At 39.5% G+C, this 21,474-nt stretch overlaps 3 protein-coding genes and 1 long non-coding RNA gene across 4 annotated transcripts; 3 read left to right on the forward strand and 1 right to left on the reverse strand.

The window, feature by feature from the left end:
• Window positions 1–298: 298 nt before the first annotated feature.
• Window positions 299–2,543, forward strand: LOC145711679 (uncharacterized). Its single transcript, XM_081789368.1, has 5 exons — window positions 299–325; window positions 364–500; window positions 981–1,301; window positions 1,747–1,822; window positions 2,339–2,543. Exons 1-5 carry the CDS (start codon window positions 299–301, stop codon window positions 2,372–2,374), a joined length of 597 nt encoding a protein of 198 aa, XP_081645494.1. The 3' UTR covers window positions 2,375–2,543.
• A 6,762-nt stretch (window positions 2,544–9,305) lies between these two features.
• LOC145711271 (uncharacterized) lies at window positions 9,306–13,517 on the forward strand. The gene is made up of 3 exons (XR_014135147.1): window positions 9,306–9,467; window positions 12,149–12,214; window positions 13,254–13,517. It is a non-coding gene; the product is annotated as an uncharacterized LOC145711271 (long non-coding RNA).
• Window positions 13,518–13,891: 374 nt separating this feature from the next.
• On the forward strand, window positions 13,892–18,711 carry LOC145711680 (G1/S-specific cyclin-D3-like). The gene is made up of 6 exons (XM_081789369.1): window positions 13,892–14,104; window positions 14,904–15,017; window positions 15,062–15,163; window positions 15,261–15,354; window positions 16,264–16,388; window positions 17,719–18,711. The coding sequence occupies exons 1-6, from the start codon at window positions 13,892–13,894 to the stop codon at window positions 17,998–18,000; spliced, it is 930 nt and encodes a 309-aa protein (XP_081645495.1). The 3' UTR covers window positions 18,001–18,711.
• A 727-nt stretch (window positions 18,712–19,438) lies between these two features.
• Window positions 19,439–21,375, reverse strand: LOC145710543 (sideroflexin-3-like). The gene is made up of 7 exons (XM_081788347.1): window positions 21,250–21,375; window positions 20,895–21,036; window positions 20,607–20,837; window positions 20,479–20,564; window positions 20,335–20,435; window positions 20,029–20,296; window positions 19,439–19,659 (listed from the first exon to the last, which is right to left on the reverse strand). The coding sequence occupies exons 2-7, from the start codon at window positions 20,938–20,940 to the stop codon at window positions 19,450–19,452; spliced, it is 942 nt and encodes a 313-aa protein (XP_081644473.1). The 5' UTR covers window positions 20,941–21,036; window positions 21,250–21,375; the 3' UTR covers window positions 19,439–19,449.
• Between the last annotated feature and the right edge of the window lie 99 nt (window positions 21,376–21,474).

A 21,474-nucleotide genomic window follows, 5' to 3' on the forward strand; every position in this document is an offset into this window, starting at 1 on the left:
TTTTGATCGTTGCGTCATCGAATAAAATGCTGACGTGAAAGAACGCTCATTTCACGGAGAATGACTCGTAGCTGCTTGAATTCTTGAGACGAATAGCTGAAATATTCGAATAAGAAATAAGTGAAAATCTCATTTTCTATTTTAGATACAAGAAAATGATCGCTACGGATGCCACTGCCAGCTCAAAGACCTGGTTTCGCAAGACTACATCGACTATCAGGAAAAGGTTTCAAAAGAAAATTTTTTGAAGAAAAAAATTCGCGAAAATTTCGCCGGTAACGTAAGAGGTCGCCCCAAAATGTCGATAATCACGGCGCGGGGTCATGTAATGATCCAACACTGTTTCCTTGGCAAAATCATTAGCCAAACGCTAGTTTTTCCTTCCAGAAACGGACATTCATTGAAACCGAATTTGAGGAAGGGGAAGAGCATTTTCAGTACCACGGAAGACCCAAGGATTCGCTGGACAAGGGATGCCATGATCACAGGGAATGCTTGAAGTTAGTATCAAAATAATGAATTTGATCAGTTTTTGACTCAAATTCAGCTCGGAAACCTTTGCAGGAAATCTGAGTAAGGGTCGAAAATATCTCAAATGAAAAGCCGCGCAGCGGCTTTTTCAAAAACAAAGCCGCGAAGCGGATTCGACAGACTTTTGAAATTCAATTAAAAGATGATTTTGCGAAGCCGCTTTGCGGCTTCGTCCTTAAAAAGCCGCAAAATCATCTTATAATTGAATTTCAAAAGTCTGTCGAAGCCGCTTTGCGGCTTTGTTTTGAAAAGCCGCTTCGCGGCTTTTTATTTGAGATATTTCAGACCCTGACTCTAATTCAAAAATTCCAGCGAAGCCGCTTCGCGGCTTAAAATTTAAAAAGCCGCTGCGCGGCTTTTCATTTGATTGATTTTTGACCCTGAGTCAGGTTTTCTTCTCACTCGTTGCCGAGCTTTTTTTTCATTTTGACTAATTTTTATCTTTCAAGGTGCGCTCAACGAAACCTTGGCTGCGCCGCGGACGGTATCAGCGAGCACTTCCTCTCTTACGCGATCAGCTCGATCGGTTACTGCGCCGATGACCTGAACACGTGCGAGCGCGCCTATTGCGAGTGCGCGCGTCAGTTCCTCGAGGACATTCACGATAAGGGAGTATTTGAGTACGACCCGAGCAAGTTCTCCAAGCGCGAGGGCAATTTTAGTCCAAATGAAGAGACTTGTTCGAGGGCGGAAACGGGGAATTCAGGAAGTAGTAGTTTTAGCTTGGAAAATTCTGTTTTAGCAAGGAGGAATGAGAGATTTAATCAAAGGTAAGCTTTAACCCATCGAAGCGCGTTGGCCAAAATTTTGGTCAAAAAATAAAAATTTTCTTTTCGATTGAGAAACTGTTATCTTACTTAAGGCCCCCGTTAATTTGTATTAACTTTTTCAAACAGTTATTTCGGGGTGATACCCTTAAGATTTTCGAAATATTTTTTGCTCATTGAGCAGCCTTATATTTAACCAAGGGCAACAAAAGAAAAAGACACTTGTCCACTTCTTAAGGGTATCGCTACAGTAGGTCAAAGTTTCAGATGTCGATATTTATGGGATAACCTTAAATCACAAAAATTATAACAAATCATTAAGGGTGTTTCTTTCCTATTCCACTAAAAAAGAAAACCTGGAAAAATTGTCATAAGAAAGGGAGACCCTTAAATAGAATGATCCCCAATTTATTTCGCCAAAAATAAATCTCTGACACATCAATTTTAGAAGAACATCTTGCTGCTCCCGATCCGGTCGCTTTTCGATAGGTCCCTGGCGGTTATACAACACGGATAAACTAAAGGTAAAAATAAACTCTTAGCGCATTGAAATAAACGCTTGTTCAAATCACCACAATCGCCAGCTAAAATTATTTTCGAATGAGAGATCTTGCGTGTGAACAAAGTGCTGAGCTGGCATTTTTAAGGAGACACAGCTGCTAGAAACTCCTTGTTTTTCTCTGGATTTTGTTTTTTCTAGACTTTTTTCATAAAAACATTTTTCTACAAAAATCGCTTGGAAATATTTTAAAAGAAGGCCACGTGGCCTAAGGATGAACAAGGGGCCACCTGCAAAAATTTTAAGGATGAACAAAGTCTTTGCTTTTTTATGCTTATCTTCTATAAAAAATTGTTTTTCAAAAAGAAAGTTCGCTTTGAAAATTTTCGAAAAAAAGGCTACGTAGCCTAAGGATGAACAAAGGGCCACATGCAAGAATTTCAACGACGAACAAAGCCTCAATTTTTTTAACCAATCTTTCATTTCTGTTCTTTCAAGGATCTTTTCTCGCAAATCTTCTTCCTGAAAAATGTTGTTCTAGTGCTGCGCAGATGGACAAGCAAGGCCGGATTGCTAACACTTAGATCCAATTCGCTTCAAGATCGATTTCAACGGTCATCACTCAGATCCCGAGATGGGAAGAAAAACTGCAACCTTGTAAATTTTGTAACAAAGATGAAAAACAGCAAACATGAACAGAAACAAACTTCTTCACGAAAAAACAGTCCTTACTAATTGAATCAAAATTCTGCAATTTGAAATTAATAAATTATTTCTATATTCTTATCTTTCTTTTTAAATTTTTATGAAGACTTTTGTTTTCTTTTGACGAATTTAAAAACATGTCTGGTCCGGATTTGCGGATTTTGGCACTGGTACTGAAAGATTCTCGTGCCTCGGGGAAGGACTTCAAGCATTTCGTCCCAATCCAATTCTACTAGAACTAAAGAGCGCTTATCATTTTATCAAAAAAGGAAGAAAAAAGATGAAAGAGGGTTTTTGCCAAGGCCAGAGTTTCAGAGCTCCGCTGGGAGGGAGCATTTTATGCTCGCCGGTCAAATCTAACTCAGGAAAGAGATTAAAAAAATAATCAAAAAATTTTTTTTTTTTTGAAATAAAAATTCAAATTAAAAATCTCAAAGTCATTCCCCGCGGAAAGCCGAATTCAAAAGTCGAGCCTGGTCAAAAATGCAAGATCATTTGCGAAGCCGCTTATCCGATTCCCGAGTCGACTTCTTGCGCCGTTACTGGATGGACGGTAAAAAGTGAGACAGTACGATGCGACGCGACGAAGGGAGGATTGAGCCCGGCTGGACAAATGGGAGTTGTTGGCGCGTTTTTGATCGTCGTTTGTTTGGTGACCGCGATTTACCAGTACAAAAAGAGCAAGCCGCAAGTTCGGCCCCAGCCGATCAGAGAATCATATGAGCAGAGAAGTCAACAACTACAGTATCACCAGCAGTTACAGTATCAACAGAATCAGAGTAATTATCAGTCTGTGCAGCCACAACTTCACCAAAATACTGCGTTCTATGTTCAACAATAAAATTTAAAAAAAAATGAAACAGGCTCGAAAACCTGTTTTAAAACCTGAGTCAGGGCTCTGAGCGACATTTTTGGGTCGAAAAAAACTCTCTCAGGATCCAGACTCAGGTTTTAACACAGGTTTTTCGGCCTGAAATTAAAGCTCTTCTTCTATAATGAAACCTGTCTTAAAACCTGAGTCAGGATTCAGGACGAGCTTTTCGGGTCAAAAAAGCTCTCTCAGAACCCTGACTCAGGTTTAAGCACAGGTTTTTGAGCAAAAATCGAAGCTCTTCAAAAATAAGAAAACCTTTGTTAAAACCTGAGTCAGGGTTCTGAACGACTTTTTCGGGTCAAAAATGCCCTCTCAGGACCCTGACTCAGCTTCTAGCACAGCTTTTGAGCCGAAAATTGAATCTTTTCGAAGTTGAAATCAACAAAGAGAACCATTTTTATTCAACCTCTATTTTTTCAGACCATTCTAGAGAGCTTGGATCGTTTGACAGAACTGTAGTTGTACAGTTGCTTTTTGTTCTCTTGAATATTCGTTTCTTTCAAATCGATATTTTTCGTCGTTGTTTGCGCCAAGAATCGTCTTCGCTTTTGCTTCATCTTTCTAAGAACAAAAACTTTCAGCTCTCGAAACTCAAAATTCGACAAATTAAAAAACCGTGAGTAAATCCAAAAGTCAGGGTTCCGCCAAAAGTCCCCAGGGCCACTACAGTCGCGCAAATTAACGGTCTCAGTCGATAGTCGTCCAAGCCGATTCCAAAGATGTATCTCTTCGGCGCTAGAATTTCAGAGCAGAGGATGGACGGATATTCTTCGGGAAAATAATACGGGCGGTTCATTTTTTTCTTTTTCGACTAAAAAGTTGAGTCCACGTGGTTGCGCTTGAAAGTAGATGAGAGAGGGCTGAATTATTCAGTTAACCTGCTTGTCACGGGAAAATGCGGGAGTGGAAGAAAAGAAGAATGAAAATTATAAATAAAATTATTCATAAATCTATCGTTTACCGACTCTTAGAATCCATTTCCGGGACAAAAATTTTAAAACTCCGAAATTTCGAAAAACTGACGGGGGGTCCTTTAAAGGAACCCCTTATATAAAAATAATTTAGTACATATTTTAATAAAAATAATTTTTCTAATTTGATTTTTGACAAAATTTGAGCACTTTTTTCTTAAAATCAAAAATAAAGCGAAATTCTTCCTTGATTTCAAAAAGCGGAAAATTCTATGAAAAACTTGAGCTTCGCTTGGTTTATTTTAAAATGGCGAAAAACGCAAAGCTCATAAACTTATCGCTGCGAGCTCTTGTTCAGTTGCCCTAAATTTTGAAATTTACACGAAAAACTAGACTTTGCGTAGAGTTCTTCGCGCCTTATCGCTATGCAATTATCATGTTTAAACATGCTCGGATGAGTTGATGCTAAAACTCAAATTTGATGCAAATTTTCAAATCAGCTTTTGTCTGCTAGACAAAACTAGAATAGCCAATAAAAGCGTTCGAAATCCAGTCAAAAACGAGTCAAAAATCAGGTTTTCTACACGGGTTTCCGAGTTTACTATGAGAAAATACAGTAATTTAGCAAAATTACAGTTCAATTACAACACTGAAAGCATTTGAACTCGCCGTGCCTTTTTGTGGTGTGGTCTGTTCGCGGCTCGTTGGAAATTGATCGCGAGTCTCAGAGACGGGAGCTTTTTGATGAGCGAAGCGATTTCAAAAATGATGCAAGAACTCAAATCGAGAGGGCGAGTCTCTGAGACGTTGGAATTGGCCCTTGAAAAACCCAAAAATTTTTTGACTCGAAAAAGCCAACCCTTTTGAAATTTTAATTTTCGCCTTGGTTTTTTGACGAAATCGGAGTGCCAACAAATCCAGACCAGGATTAAAAATTCTAGCTCTTTCCATGCCCCTAAAATCGGTGTAAACAAATGATTGTGTTTGCAAATAGCAGCCTTTGGAAATTGTTTTGAAATGTATATTGTGGTGAACTTTCAAAATGCCGCCAAATGCCCACTCAGCCAAAAACAATGCGGATTTCTAAAGTTTAAATTTTCAACTTTTAGGCTTTGAATTTTAAGGTTAGGGATAAAATTGGGATACGTTATTTTTCGTTGGTTTAATTGGTTTCTCATTTTGGCACCAGAGTTGCAAATTTTGCTATATTTTTGATGAGCTAAGCTGTGCTGCCCTGAGTAAAAATTTCTCTGAGCTGAGCTTGCCTATCTCGGAGGTGACTGAGCTGAGCTGGTTGAGCTGAGCTGAGCTGATTTTACTGCGCTTATAGTAGTAAAATTGTGTAAAAATCATTAGCTGAGCTAAGCTAAGCTTAGCTAAGCGATCATTTTCTGAGCTGAGCTTAGCCGAGAAGAACAGATCATGTTCGAAAACAGAGTTGCAAATTTGCTGAGCTGAGTGAGCTGAGCTGGCTGAGTGAGCTGACCAGTCGCTCAGCTCAGCTCAGCTCACTGATTTTCGAAAATGAATTTATCTGCTCAGCTCAGCTCAGCTCAGACAATAATCACTCAGCTCAGCTCAATGATTTTAACACAATTTCACAGTGAAATTTTCACTACTAAAAAACAGTAAAAAAGCTCAAATCAGCTCACTCAGCTCGGCTCAGCTCTAATTAGGGTCTGCTCAGCTCAGCTAAACTACCTTAAAAAAAAGGTCTGCTAAGCTCGGGATTGATGACTAAGTTCGTGGGGACTAGGTTCGTGGGACTAGGTTCGTAGGTGGTTATGCCAAAGTATGCAAGATGGGGTATGGTTTCCTTTCTATAAGGAACAATGTGGTGCGACTAGGTTCGTGGGACTAGGTTCGTAGGGGTGCTAGGTTCGTGGGTTTTGAAATTAGAGATTTTTCTATAAGTATTATAAGTATTATAAAAATTATAAATTTTTTATAAGGAACAATTGAGTGCGACTAGGTTCGTGGGACTAGGTTCGTGGGTTTTGAAATTTTTTTATAAGGAACAATTGAGTGCGACTAGGTTCGTGGGACTAGGTTCGTGGGTTTTGAAATTTTTTTATAAGGAACAATTAAGTGCGACTAGGTTCGTGGGACTAGGTTCGTGAGTTTTGAATTTTTTTATAAGGAACAATTGAGTGCGACTAGGTTCGTGGGACTAGGTTCGTGGGTTTTGTAATTTTTTATAAGGAAAAGGAGGGTGCGACTAGGTTCGTGAGACTAGGTTCGTGGGTTTTGAAATTTTTTATAAGGAAAAGGGGGATGCGACTAGGTTCGTGGGACTAGGTTCGTGAAGACTAGGTTCGTGAAGACTAGGTTCGTTGGACTAGGTTCGTTGGACTAGGTTCGTGAAAATTAGGTTCGTGAAGACTAGGTTCGTGAGACTAGGTTCGTGGGACTAGGTTCGTGGGTCTAGGTTCGTGGGTTGTAAAATTGGGTAAAGTTGAATGGTAAAAATGACTTTCCCACCCCCCACCCCCAAATAAGCCGCTAGGCTCTTTAACTGAATTTCTATGTAAGCGCTGAATAACAATGGTTGCCTTAGAATAGAAACCCACGAACCTAGTCCCACGAACCTAGTCGCAACCCATTTTTCCTTATAAAAAAATTTTAAAAGCCACGAACCTAGTCCCACGAACCTTGTCGCACCTCCCTTTTCCTTATAAAAAATTTCAAAACCCACGAACCTAGTCTCACGAACCTAGTCGCACCCCACTTTTCCTTATAAAAAATTTCAAAACCCACGAACCTAGTCCCACGAACCTAGTCGCACCCTCCTTTTCCTTATAAAAAAATTTCAAAACCCACGAACCTAGTCCCACGAACCTAGTCGCACATAATTTCTCCTTATAGAATAAAATAATAACCAATTAAAAAACCACGAACCTAGTCCCACGAACCTAGTCGCACATATTTTTTCCTTATAGAATAAAAATTCTAACCAATCAAAAACCCCGAACCTATATTTAGATAGCAATATTATATTATATGATCATATAATTACAATACATATATATAAATATATATAAATAAATATATACATATAAATAGCACTTAATCATTATAAATAAAAATATACATATAAAATCAAAAACTCACGAACCTAGTCCCACGAACCACGTTTTCCAGCCAGCCACCCACGAACCTAGTCTCACGAACCTAGTCCCCACGAACTTAGTCATCCCACACCTAAGCTCAGCTCAATGACCTCTGAAAATAGCCAGCTCAGCTCAGCTCAGCGAAAATAAAGCCAAATTTGCAACTCTGTTGAAAATTTATTACAAAAATAATTGAGCTGAGCTGAGCTGAGTTAAACTTGTCTGAGCTGAGCTGAGCAGATCAGATCATTCTGAAAAATGACTGAGCTGAGCTGAGCTAAGCGACTTCTCAGCTCGCTCGTCTAGCTCATCTCACTCAGCTCAGCAAATTCGCAACTGAGCTTTTGATAATTTCAAAAAATTTTTGCGCGTCCGGAAATTGTAAAAAATCTGAAAGTGCAGTTTTCTTCAGCTCGTTGAGACGAGTCGAATGATGGGTCAAACTCTTGATAAATCCAAGGATTGACCGGTTAACCGACTGGTTACCGGAAAATACATTTCCGGTCGCCGTTTTTGTTCTAGAAATGCTAGAATGACGATTGAACCAGGAAACTGATCCTCATGGGTAGTTTTACTGTGGGCGTAAAGATATCGGTCAAATATGTAGCGCAACCTTGATAAATGATTAAAATTCTATATTTTGTATGTATTTTGTTGTTGCTGCACGTTCCTAATTTTCGGTCCCATTTTCATGCGAAAATCGAATTTTGGTGATAAGCATGTTATGGTTTGAGATATGATTTTCATTTCTTCGCCCACATAAGAGCTAACTTTAAGGATCAGTTTCCTGGTTCAATCGTCATTCTAGCATTTCTAGAACAAAAACGGCGACCGGAAATGTATTTTCCGGTAACCAGCCGGTTAACCGGTCAATCCTTGGATTTATCAAGAGCTTGACCCACCATTCGACTCGTCTCAACGAGCTGAAGAAAACTGCACTTTCAGATTTTTACGATTTCCGGACGCGCAAAAATTTTTTTGAAATTATCTTTGATTGGCACTTGAATGTTGCAAGCATGGAATAATTCTTGTTGTTATTCTTACTCGAATTAAAAGGGGCTCGTTTTCAATAATTTCCCCCAGACAAAGTACCCTTATTATCACTATAAACAAGCATTTGCAATGGTAACCTCTCTGTCCGAGTCCATTCGAAAAAGTTTCCGCTAAAGTTAACTTCGTTAACAAGGACTGACCTAGAAAAATGAAAATACGAGAAAATTTTTCGCTTGAAAAAGATGATTTTTAACAAGAATGTGTGATCATCTTTCCAAAGATAGTAAAATTTTAATTTTGTGGACATCATATTTTTATGACTTCCACTTTCGCACTGTATCTTTCAACTGCGAAATTTTGCACGAGAAATTTTGCTTTGCTGAAAATTTTCGGCTCGAGAACCTGAGTCAGGATTTGAAATTTCTGAGGAGAAAGCAGCTTGGCGACTTTTGATTTAGTATTTTCAAATCCTGACTCAGGTTTATAACTGAGGTTTTCGAGCGGAGAAAAAGCCTTTCGACTCGAAATTGCAATTCTTTAATTTCATTTTCGACTCGAAAGTACTTTTTCTCAGTTTCTAGAAAATATAATTGGCAGAATGGTGAATCTAGAAAGACGATTTTCAACAACATTTTTTCATTTTCAACATTCATTCAATTTCTTATTTTCGACTCGAAATTTGAGAAAATTTTCCAATTTTCGCTCTTTTTCTTGACAAAGAGGATAACTGCTAATCCGCTGTTGTCGAAAACAATATTTTCGAGTCGAAAAGTTGATTTTTCTAGATGAATCGTTGCGTCAACTGGTGGTACGTGCTTTGAGTCGTGGAAGCGTGCTCTTTGGCGCTTCTCTTTGGGCTGTTTGGTGGCCGAGCTGCCGAGTCGCCCCACTACTCTCCCTCTCTTCGAGAAATAAAAAACTATCTCACAATCTCAAAAATAAATGTCAAACGGCCCATTCCGAAGAGATTTAATTTTTTCATTTTCGTAAAATAGAAGAAAAAAGGGCCAATTAAAAAAACAGAGATAAGAAGACCAGAACCGCTGACAAGAAAATCGAGGAAATAGAAATAAAAAGGTAAAACATAAGATAAATATTTTTATAAGACAATTTTTTCTGAATTTTTTGGCTTTCAAGGTCATTTTTAATTCTATTGCGTAAAATTAGGTCACGAGGCGTCGTAAAAATCGAATTTTTATCTTTCAGCCGTAACTTTCTGACACCCTTAATTTAACTGACAAAATAATTGGTAATTTACCAAAAAATATAATTTCAAATGGAAAATTTTTGCAAAAACAAATTCTTAGAAAATGAATTTTCCATTTTTAGAAAATTAACCTATTGATACCCTTATTTGAATTCGTCAAAACGAAGGTTAAACTTCAATTTTTCTTTCTCATCTCAACTTTTTCTTTCAATAATTTCAGGTGTAATTTACTGTAGCTACTGTCTTTTCTTATCAGACAACATGATGGCACAATAATTCGATTTCAAAATGCCTGTGGCCCAGGGCTCTCCCATTTTTCCAACAAACATAAGCCTCATTTTTATTTAGTCAACAATGTTGATTACATAACATTTCCGGAGGGTTGATAGTTTTAGACAGAAATGGTTCCTTCCTTGTCCAGAAATGCATCAACATTCTCGTTTATCGAATTTTCGCCTTTGATTTTTGAATCCTTTTCTTATGAAAATAGCGTCGTGGGTACCCTTATGAATAAACAAGCCCCTAATTAGTGGAACTTATGTTGAGCCTTTTTCGAGTAAAAAAAGGAACCAATGCTTGACTAAATTATCGATTTCTCCCACCCATCCTTCTGAGAAAAAGAGGTGGTAGTATACTAAGGGGAGTCACGTGGTTGGCGGCGCATAAAAGAATGAATGGACCCGCTTCTTAAAAATGCGCCACAAGGTCACGTTCGTGAACAGCGCCTCCCGGAATTTCGCTCCAGCTCGTTTTTACCTGTTTCTAAATAATCTTGAAAACCGCGCAAATGAAAGATATTATATGCAGAGTTGCAAAATTGCTGAGCTGAGTGAGCTGAGCTGGCTTAGTGAGCTGAGCGGCTGCTCAGCTCAGCTCAGCTCAGTGATTTTGGAAAATGATCTCATCTGCTCAGCTCAGGTCAGCTCAGACAATTTTCATTCAGCTCAGCTCAGCTCAGCTCAATGATTTGAATACAATTTTACTACCAAAAAACGGTAAAAAACAGCTCAGCTCAGCTCAATCAGCTCAGCTCTAATTAGGGTCCGCTCAGCTCAGCTCAACTCAACTGTCTTAAAGAAAAGGTCTGCTCAGCTCAGCTCCGCTCAATGACCTCTGAAAAGGCCAGCTCAGCTCAGCTCAGCTCAGTAACCTCCGAAATAGGCCAGCTCAGCTCAGCTCAGCTCAGAGAAATTTTTACTCAGGTCAGCTCAGCTCAGAAAAATTAATCAAAATTTGCAACTCTGATTATATGACTCATATATATAAAGATAGACTATGCAATTTGGGGCAAACAAGCCCGAATCATGTTCCGACCTTTATCAATAACTACTCATGCTTGGCCCGCATGTGACTAGCCCGCATTTTTTTTTGCAAAAAAATGACCCCAGATCGGGTTTATCAAAGAACTTGCAGCAGCAGGCCACAGTCTCATAGACCAAATAAAGTCCCAAAGGAGACTCATTTCGTTGGACTCTTTCTGTCTCGTTCAAATAAGGGTGTAGCCGACTGGCGTGTTTTAGTTGGAATGCGGAAAGCTGACCCAGTTAACTTGGAAACATGAGTTCACTTCGCTGAGTTCGCCCTTGAGCCCAAGCAAATACGGTTCAGCAAGACATCTGGGCTCGGCAACCAGTGTTCAAAACCTGAGTCAGGTCCTGTGCTAAAATAAAGAGCCGCTTATTTGAGATCTAACGAACCTGACTCAGGCTTTGAGCACTGGTTGCCGAGGCAAAACTGTGTTCCTATTTTAAAGGATTAAATATTCCTTAAGGTGGTTCGTTAATAAGGTGATCCCCTTAAGAAACATTGCGAATTTCGAAATAGTGAGAAATTCCGGAGTTATAATTTGATAGTAGTGTATTGACAACTTTAGTCCTCAAGGAATTCATTTTTGTTTTATATCAAATAGTTACATCTTGTACAAGAATTAACGACCATCATTAAAAAGTCAAGATGGCACCATTCTTCCGCAGCCACCTTCGAACACGGGAAAATAAACAGATCAGCTGAGCTTAACACGCTGACTTAGCACTTTGTTCGTTTCGTTTTGAGCCCCTGCTTTGACCCTTCCTTTCCAAATTTTATAGGACTTGGAACAGTTGCCAGTCCTCGTGCAAATAATTGTGTAAATATGACTTTTTCAAACAAGAATAAAATTGTGCGTGCTTGACCCGTGACTCGCCACAAAGGTCAACATTGCGCAACTTTGGCTGTTCAAATTTACGAGCTATTTTAAAATTCTTTTCATCGAAAAAGTAGAAATGGGGATCCCCTTATTTCAAAGAAGCAGCTGTCTTACTTCGCAGGTCCTTAATTTAAGAGTTTATTTTAAAACAAATCTTCCAAAGGCTTTTTTCGATCGAACCCATCTGACTTAAAACAAAGTACCAAAAATATTTAGCGAAAAACTTTAGTAGAAAATGGGATGAAAAAGTCTCTTTCTGTTGTTTCTTGTTTGATGATGCATTCTTGTTTGATGAAAAACTCAAGAATTGCAAGCTAAACTTTTAGTCATTGTTTCTCTTTTTGATGTCTGTCCATTTTTTTCTAGTGACCGCGAAAAATGGAAACGAACAACGAATTCAAAAGCTGTCAGAGTCTCAAAGATCCCGCACAGGTAAAAACATCAACGATCTTTGGGGGTGGTTGAAATTTCCCAGGCCTTGGAATTGGCCTACTTTTTTAACTAGGAAAATACATGAATTTGAAAACGGACTGAAAAATGGTGAAAAATTAAGGTTCTTTTGAGGGTCATGAACCCTAAAATAGCGCGAACATGAGGCTTTGACCCTTAAGGGTGTCACAATGAAAATAATCTGTTGTTGATCTCCATGACGATACAAAGATTTAACAAATAATCAACTCGTTCTGTTACAGTGATTAATACCAAGGCAACTTGGTATTACAGGTGTATTACGTAATCGCGGCGGAACAATGTACCCCCTCACCTTTTCCGCCCCACCCCCTTAGCTCCTTGGCTCCTGGAGAAAGTGAAATGGAGAAAGAAACAAGTAATCTGCTTGGTACATTTCTCGAATTACCAAAATAATGCGAAACATTGGAATCATTCAGCAAAAACGCGACTGAAACATGTTTGGGCATTATTTCTTCCTTCGTGCGAGGAATGTTTGGCCTCCGGGGCCAACTAAGGGACGCACGTGAGCTTCCATGCTTGGTGGACCATCATGAGGGCTAGTGGACTTGAACTTTAGCGCACGATTGATAAAAAGAAATACAGATCTGATGATCATCTGATGGTGCGAAAAAAGATACTGGGAGCGGTTTACTTAGAACAAACCCAATTAGGGGTCAAGTCCTAATTGATAAATTACCAAATATTTTCAGAAACTTTGTTCTTTCTTTTCTGGCCCTAAGGACCTGAGCTCGACAAACTGTGTAGAAAACCTGAGTCAGGTTCTGAAAAGCAAAAATGAAAAGCCGCGCAGCGGCTTTTAAAAACGAAGCCGCGTCGCAATTCAATCACTTTTATCTATTTTCAAACATTGGCGAAGCCGCTTTGCGGCTTCGTTTCTAAAAGCCGCTGCGCGGCTTTTCATTTTGCTTTTCAGAACCTGACTCAGGGTTTGTACACCCTGAGCCCAGCCACGAACCCCTTAACCCCTATTTGTTTATGCATTTAATTCCATTCTTTGAAGATCAACCCGACGTCACTTCAAAACCACCTCCATCTGGAGAGCTCCCACCAGGCGCATGTGTACTGGGTCAATCGCCAGTGTCAAAAAACCGACGATGGAAGAATTCTAGCGTTCGGCGTTGTCTACGATTTCATCAACGATGCCATGGAAGGTGTTAAGGAACGGGTTTTTGAATCGAGTTCAGCCAGGTTTTTTGCTCGGAGATAGCGATTGCAAGTGCGTGTCCTTAATTCAAAACTGTCTGCTCGCCAAATTTGGGGTGATAAGAATTAAAACGAAGGTTCGAACGATTATTTTATGTCGAGCAGACGGTTTTTATCAATTTTTATCAGAACAACCCGCTTGAAATTTTCAATGACCAGAATTAACCGTTCTTTTTCAGAATCCCACTTCTGCGCTTCTCTAAAACCTGTGTTGAAAACCTGAGTCAGGGTTCAAAAATGCTTTTTCAAAGCTCTTTCAAATCCTGACTCAGGTTTTCAACACAAGTTACCGCTCCCAGTTCCCCAATATTGAGGTCTTTTTACTATCAGATTTTCTCAACCGCGGTTAACCGCAAAGTCACACCGCGGTTCTTTGCGGTTTGAGGCGGTTATTAATTTTTTTTCTGGCAATATTGTCAATATCATTTGCTTTTCATGAGAGTTTTCGACAATGGTTTTCAACGAATAACATCATCAATATTTTTCGACCAATCAAAAACCCGAAAAAAGGAAAAACGGCAAGTCACCGTGGACTGGGCGCGATGTGTTTGTGAAACGAGCAATTGCGATCCGACGGTTTTCCCGCACGCCGTGAAACTATTTGACCGAGTGCTTCAAACGACACCGTGCAAATACTCGCACTTACAGGTACGTCAACAACGATTAAAATTGTTTATCGGTAATCCCACGGAAGTCAGATTCGCTCGCACGAGTTTTTCTACGCTGACAGATGTTTGTCTCTTTCTGCACGAGTATTTACAGAGTCAGCTTCGTGCGGACCTGGGCGCGGCAACCTGTGTAGAAAACCTGAGTCAGGGTCTGAAAATCTTAAAATTGAAAGCCGCGTAGCGGCTTTTTGAAACAAAGCCGCAAAAATTGACTAGAAAATTATTTTGCGGCTTCATTTCTAAAAAGCCGCTACGCGGCTTTCAATTTTAAAGTATTTAGAGCCTGACTCAGGTTTTCAACACAGGTTGCCGTTAAAAACAAGTTTAACTTGAGGTCAAATCTTGCTTGAAATAGAATATCTTCGCGGCATTATATAAAATCGGCTGACGCTAATTCTCTCTGAGAGAGCGTATAAAAATATCTTTTCCGGAAATATTTCGACTTAGTCAATCTGGCTCAGCTTTCACACCGTCGAGAAAAACCGTTATTTTTATCGTTCGGAAGCATTTTAGTGCTTTTATAAAGGCGAAAACTGGGTGGCACGAATTATTGATGAAGTTGTTCTTTTTTTCATCCCAACTTCATTTTCTCAGGGCTCAAAAATCTGTGTAAAAAAACTGAGTCAGGGTCAGCTGAGTTTGCGTTAAAAACCGACTTTTCCAGATCCTGACTCAGGTTTTCTACACAGGTTTTTGGGCCAAATTAAGGGTGTTTCTCTTTGAATTCATATTCCAGCTTTCATTAATTTCTTCCTACAGTAGTTTAATTTCCATTCTAGAGCATTATCGCCGCTTGCATGCTGATCGCCTCAAAATTTCGCGAAACTGTCCCCCTTGGCATCAGAAGACTAGTCGCTTTGACAAAATATTCCGTCGACGAGCGAATGATCAAGGTAAAAAAACTTAAGGATCACCCTCAATAACTCGAAAATTTTAGGATGTCGAGATGGTGGTTTTATTGAAGCTGCATTTCGACGTTTCGGAAGTGACGTATCCAGATTTTTACCCGTTTATTATCGACATTCTTCATGCAAGCAACGTAAGTTGAAAAGGGTGCAATTATCGTGGTCAACCGCGGTCAAAAAAAAACGAAAGCATGAATTATTTCTTTACTGACTTCATTTTCATTTTTTCAGATCGGCGAAAAACTCCCCCTTCCGTCAAGCCGATACATGCAAGATGAACTCCTTCCCTGCGTGAGCAAAATCGCCGCCCTCGCCCTTTCCCAAGGTAAACTACCTCGTAGCACAAAAGAATGAATTCCGCAGCATTTTTTCGACCATCAATACTAAAGCTATTTGAATCTATTCATCGCGCGGTCACGTGACTTGAAGAATCTGCGAAAATTAGTGTCTCCGAAATTATTTCCTTTTTATTTTATTTGATTTGACATTTCCGCGGTTTTACGATAATCAACGATCTTAGACTTAATACTCTTCAAAGTCAACAACAACTTACTAGGCCGATCGGAATTTCTTGTATTCAAAAATCAATCAAAGAAGTCGTTAATGCCGTTTTTTCGGGCGCTACTCCCGTACTTATTCGGACGATTATATAAGCGCGATTTAATGATCCAAATTGATTATATAATTTTTCATGAAAAACGAACCGGAAGCTACCTGTCCAAAAAAAGTGGGACTCGCTTCAACTCAAAGGACCAAAAATAATAGCAGCAGGAAATGATTCGAAGAAGGAAAATGGCAATAATGGACGTCTATTTTTTCGATTATCACTTGATAATCGATGAACAAAACTGTTGAAAAGGAAATACTGTGCGTCTTTTGCGCGTCTCTATCTTTTGATAATGATGATTTCGTGTCTTCTCGGCTCGAAAACCTGTGGAAAAACCTGAGTCAGGGTTCGAAAATTGCCAGTTCGATCTTACACCGAAGGCCTTTTCTGACCCTGACTCAGGTTTTCGACACAGGTTGCCGAGCCAAAACGGGTTTGAAGACGTTTTCTATTATGAGACTGATGCCCTTAATTTTCCTTCAACAGCCCCCTAAAGCCTGTTTTAAGTCAAGCCGCTAAATCATCAATAATCATCTTTCAAATGTAATTATGCCTTCCGCCTTAAAACTGACATCATCAGTTTCCGGAAAGCCTAAAACGACGACTTCAATTCATCTTTCTTTTCAGATTCCGAAATGGTTTCTCATAAACCCAGCATCATGGCCGTCTGTTCCCTTGGCGTCTTTCTTTGCAAAATGCGATTTCTAACGACCCCGGTTCAGTTTTTCCAAGCGCTGTGTCCATTTATCACGGTAAGAATGATTTTGAAGGAAAATTCTGAGCTGTAAAAAGTGCTTATCAAAGTAGAAAAAAGTAACTGGCGCCTCAAGAAGGGTCGTATCCGCCCTCGAGCGATTTATTAATCGGTACTCGTGGTGCACTCGAAGCACGCGGGCCGGATACTTCCCACCATTGTTTACACTTTGTTCTTTCAACTCGAGTTTGATTTACGGTTTGAAATTATTTGAATCTCCAGCTTTGTTCTTTCTGAATTCAACAGCCGAGAATCGCCGGAAATTTATTTTGAAGCGTCTTTTGTTCAAAAAAGAATTTCAAAAATTCCTGACTGTAGTTATGAATGTTCCCATGACTCATGCGTCATGAGAAAGACAGTCATACTTTGGCTCGAGATTCTGTGTAAAACCTGAGTCAGGGTCCTGATAGAGCTTGAAGCCGGGGCTTTCCATTGGAGCTCTTTTCGGACCCTGACTCAGGTTTTTACACAGGTTGTCGAGCCAAAATATGACTCATCTTTTCATGTGAACGTTCATTCCTACAGTCATGAATTTTTGAGATTCCTTTTTGAACAAAAATCGCTTCAAAATAATTTTTAGTGATTGTCAGTTGCTACAAAGCCTGGAGTCATGAAGTTTCTTCCTGAAAAATTCAGCTTTGCGGTTGAAAATGGGATTATCATTTCGATTTCTTGGATAAATATCGTCAATCCCCGCGACTCCGGCTTTGTCCAAATATCCCAAGTTCAAGCCCCCTTTTTCTTGTCTCAAAGACAGTGAAATTGATTACGTAACAGCCAACTAGCCCGCCCAGCGCACCAGCTCGGCCCCGTCCCAACTTTAGCCGCCTTCAACCGCAATATTTTCTTAATAGAGGCCGTTCGACATTTTTCCCAAAAGTCAAAGCGATCCATCACGCGGCCACAGCGCGGAAGTGGAATCGAATTGAAATGAATAAAATTTTGATGGAGAGACTTTTTTATTCCGCAATTGCATGATAATTGCGCTGCTTTGATCTTGTTGTAAATTGGCTCTCGGTTCAAAGTCTACAAGACTTTTTCCAGATTTTTAGCGAAGAAAACTTGATGACCTTTTTTCATCAATAACGACTTGGGTTCAGCATTGCCGGCTCGGCAACCCTTGTAGAAAACCTGAGTCAGGGTCTGAGAGAGTCAAAATGAAAAGCCGCGTAGCGGCTTTTTAAATAACGAAGCCGCAACGCGGCTTCGCCAAAATTGAATGATTTAATGGTTCGTTAGATCCTGAGTCAGGTTTTCTACACAGGTTTTCGACCCAAAATACAAATGCAAAAAATTTGAAAACGACCATCATTTATTCCTCCTTTTAGACCGTGCGGGAATCCGCCGAGCTCCGAAAATGCTGGGACACTTGCATGTTGGTCTGGCAAAACTACGCCCGAGTACCAAGTTCCGTCTCTCCCACCTTCGCCTCCCGACCGGTCAACAACAACAACAACTATCTCCCCAGCCAGCAGGCGCCCAATCGTCTCCCCTCGGTCAGCCAGATCCAGCGATTGAAAGGAGCAAACGTCGACCCGATGGCAAACGAAATGGTGGTCGACCATGGCGATCCGGACCGCGACTCGGGCCACTACAGTAATCTGGACTAAAACGGCTTTTTATGTTCTTAGAATTTTACAATTTTTTCGACTGATAATCATTTGTTTCCCTTTTTTCAATCCCGCTTTTTTCAACTTTTTCAATAATTTTAACCTATCTCATTTTTTTCAATTCTCTTAATATTTCAGCCCAATTCTTTTGGGAAGTGTTTTATTAAACCGGTGCCCGTTTTCAATAGTTTCTATTCAAGAATTTCGGGAAAATGATCTTTTCGAAAGAATCACTTGTTAACCCATTGTTATTCATTGACCAATTATTTGGCAAACGCTCTTTTTGACTCAGAATAATGCATCAGGGGATTTTTACTCAAATAAAAGGGTCCCTAGTCTCATTTTTAATCGTTTTACCAATAAATTGGTCAACAGACGACAATGGGTTAAGGTAATTTTTTCTCGAAATTCAATCATTCATTATTTTTCACCAAATGCCCTTTCAATTTTTTTCCTCCTTGATCCCCATTTTCGGTGCTAAATCCCCAGAAAATGCCCCTTGTTTTTCAAATTTCATCAATCATGAATCATGAATCCCCGCGCATAAAACCCATCATTCGACAAAAATCACCGAAAACCAAAAAAAAAATCCTGACTGAAAAAGACCTTTGAACCTTTTTAACTCAAACTCAACAAAAAAATAACTCATTATTCGATGCCTTTCTATTTTAATGGTCCTATAACTCAAACAACTGAACTCTTCCTGAATCTCATATTTGCAAAAAAAAAATCCTGAAAATCCTGGCTACTATCTGTCCCTATCTTCCTGAAACAATTTTAACCCATCCAAGTGCCTCGATGACCCGCCTGGCTGACTAAGCTTCAGATCTCACTTTTAATCTTATTTATTATTCTTTTCATTTATGTATCTCTATCATTTTTTTCTTTTATCACTTTCTTTTTATCACTGTATTTTTCCCCGCAGTTTTGTCTGTATATTTGACCTCGTTTCTCCATTTTTCCCGTTTTGGGTTAAATTTTTCGACCGTGCTGGGCATTTTTCGGCCCTCATGCAAAAATAGGTTAACCCATCATGTTTGTTTTTAACTGTTTTTGTCTTCAACAACCATTTCACGGGTAAATTTATTCAAATCTTCTCTCTCAAAATTCAAATTATGGTGCTGGAAAATTTTCCCCAAGTTTCCACCTGAACCCATTTTAACCCATTCTCGGGTTTTTTAACCTGTCAAAAAAGAAGCCTGTCCAACAGTTCAAATTCTATTCAAATTATGTATTTTCTAGCGCAATTTCAACTGAAAAACTTTTTTTCATTATTCAAATTTTCATAATTCTAGAATCTTTTTATTTATTCTATCTTTCTATTTCCAGCCTGTTCATACTGTAATTATTACTGTATTCGTTTTTTTTTCTTTCCGAATTTTAACTGGTGTTATATAATAAATGTTTCAAAAAAAAATTTTTCTCTTCCTTGATTTCATTTTTTCAAATTTACAAGCCTTTATTGAAATGAACAGTTTTAATGCCTTTTTCGCGCAGATCAGCGGCGAGTTCGGGCTCAAGGTTTTCGATCGAGGTTGAAATTCGCTGCGGCCAGATTGCGCAGCAAGCAGGAGTAGCGACCACCAGGGAGAGGCCGATGAGAAGGACGGTTAGCGGATTTGCCAGAGCTGGATTTCGAGCGAGAAGACGACCAGGTTTCTGAACAAATCAGGGTTCTAAATCGACTAGTCGAGTTTCGACTAAAGTCGAAGTCGAGTCGAGTCTTAGTCGAAAAGACTAGCTCGACTCGACTAGACTGGTTGTGGAAATAAGTCGACTCGACTCGACTTGACCTTATGAGTCAACTAGATTGTCGACTAGTCGAAAAAGTCGGGAGCATTATTGAGAAGAAAGTCGAAAAATCTAGTCGAAAAAGTCGAAAATCTAGTCGAAAAAGTCAAAAAAATTCACTTTTTGCTTTCGACTTTTCGACTTCTCTTTAGACTTTCGACTAAATTTCGACTTTTCGACTAATTTTCGACTTTTTCGACTATTGAAGATTGGGAAAGCCTCAATCTCCTACGGCACCTGTAATTGGGTGACAACAACAGGAGGAACCACCATCGTCGGAGTCGCCATCAAAATTCTCGAAAGAACGACTTTCGCGATACTTTCTTTTCCCAAACTCGGGCTGTAGCCAACCACATTTCCATCATCATCTTCCAGCGGCATTCCTCTTCCAAAGCACTCATTTCTTCGCATGTAAGGAAGGTTGATTCCATTTGCCACAGCGACTGCTCCGAAGGGGACGAGTCGGGCGATAATTGGGGGAAATCGAGAAGCGGCTTTGTTCAAACTAGAAAAATCAAGGAAAAGAAGTCTTTTTGAATTTACCCAAAAGCAGCTGCACAAGCTGATCCAGCAGCAACGAGAAAGTCTTGAGGGACGAAAACGGGTCTTGGTGAGTTACAGTAGTTAACCGTCGAGTTGAAGCTCTAGAAAGGGGATGAGAAAGAGAGATCAAGGAAGAAAACGAACCTGATTAATGAATTGACCTGTGATCGCCTGAATCGGAGTTCTGTAGAAAATGATCATTCCCGAGGCGATTATACAGTTTCCCGGAGCTAGAAATACAATCCAATATCATCGAAAAGCTCGGGATCTACCTTGAAAGCTCATTCGACCAGGGAGAAAAGTCAGCTCTCCAGTAGACGGATGATACGCCGACTCGTAAATGTACTTGGCATCCCAAACTTGAGCCTTTGTCACTCCTTCTGGAACTACTCCCTTGTTGATTTTTACTCGCTCGATGAGTTCTTTCGCTGCGACATGATCTCTGACGATGTTAATTGGATTTACTGAGCGGTAGAAATGAGCAGCGCGGCCGGAAAATGTGTCTAAATGGATTTTAGAAAGCTTCTTTTTCAAAAATTTTTCAATAATTTTTTTCATACCTTGATCATAAAGAGATTTTGATAAGTCAACTGTTTCTTCTCCCATTCGACTCTTCTCTATTTTCTTTTATTTTTTGCTCGAAATTCTAGATAGTTTTCGTTGAACTTGTTTTGTAAGGAATTGGATTCTCTTCAGATGGCCCTAAACAGAGCGATTATCGATTGGGCACACGCCTCCCTGAACTCGTGTGAGGCACATCGCCCGCAGCATCACACCCTTGCACTTGATACTGGATCAAACTGTATGATTCTCTATATTTCGGATTAATAAGATTAGGTTAATGTCTCTTTTCTCATAAAAAATTTTTTTCAAGCATTTCGAGTCAAAAAAAAGTGGAAAAAAATAAAGTCGTACCTTTTTTTAATTTATCTGACCAGCAGAACCCAGCCTCCTTTACTGGTTCTAGTGCCTGACGAAACTGCCTCGGGCTAAGTAGAACGCATGATCATCAATTTCTCTGTTTTCTGTTCTAGAAACTCTCTGTTTCCAGGAAACTAAGCTTTCTTTTTTGAGATTTTCATGCGTCATTGTATTTTCTTCTGTCGAGCTCTTTTCTTGAGCTTGCGTAATTATGCAAAT

This window comes from Oikopleura dioica, chromosome 1 (assembly GCF_907165135.1).
Source record: "Oikopleura dioica chromosome 1, OKI2018_I68_1.0, whole genome shotgun sequence".
NCBI lineage: Eukaryota > Metazoa > Chordata > Appendicularia > Copelata > Oikopleuridae > Oikopleura > Oikopleura dioica.

What these genes read in the sequence shown, in the direction of transcription:
- LOC145710543 (XM_081788347.1), bottom strand. Translation starts at nt 20,940, where the DNA reads ATGGGAGAAGAAACAGTTGACTTATCAAAATCTCTTTATGATCAAG. An exon ending in CAGGTCAATTCATTAATCAG is followed by an intron (nt 20,436 to 20,478) that starts GTTCGTTTTCTT and finishes TCCCCTTTCTAG; the next exon opens with AGCTTCAACTCGACGGTTAA. An exon ending in TTGTTGTCACCCAATTACAG is followed by an intron (nt 19,660 to 20,028) that starts GTGCCGTAGGAG and finishes TGATTTGTTCAG; the next exon opens with AAACCTGGTCGTCTTCTCGC.
- LOC145711679 (XM_081789368.1), top strand. Translation starts at nt 299, where the DNA reads ATGTCGATAATCACGGCGCGGGGTCAT. An exon ending in TAATCACGGCGCGGGGTCAT is followed by an intron (nt 326 to 363) that starts GTAATGATCCAA and finishes CAAAATCATTAG; the next exon opens with CCAAACGCTAGTTTTTCCTT. An exon ending in ACAACACGGATAAACTAAAG is followed by an intron (nt 1,823 to 2,338) that starts GTAAAAATAAAC and finishes ATGTTGTTCTAG; the next exon opens with TGCTGCGCAGATGGACAAGC.
- LOC145711680 (XM_081789369.1), top strand. Translation starts at nt 13,892, where the DNA reads ATGAGAGTTTTCGACAATGGTTTTCAACGAATAACATCATCAATATTT. An exon ending in TCGACGAGCGAATGATCAAG is followed by an intron (nt 15,018 to 15,061) that starts GTAAAAAAACTT and finishes CGAAAATTTTAG; the next exon opens with GATGTCGAGATGGTGGTTTT. An exon ending in ACATTCTTCATGCAAGCAAC is followed by an intron (nt 15,164 to 15,260) that starts GTAAGTTGAAAA and finishes TCATTTTTTCAG; the next exon opens with ATCGGCGAAAAACTCCCCCT.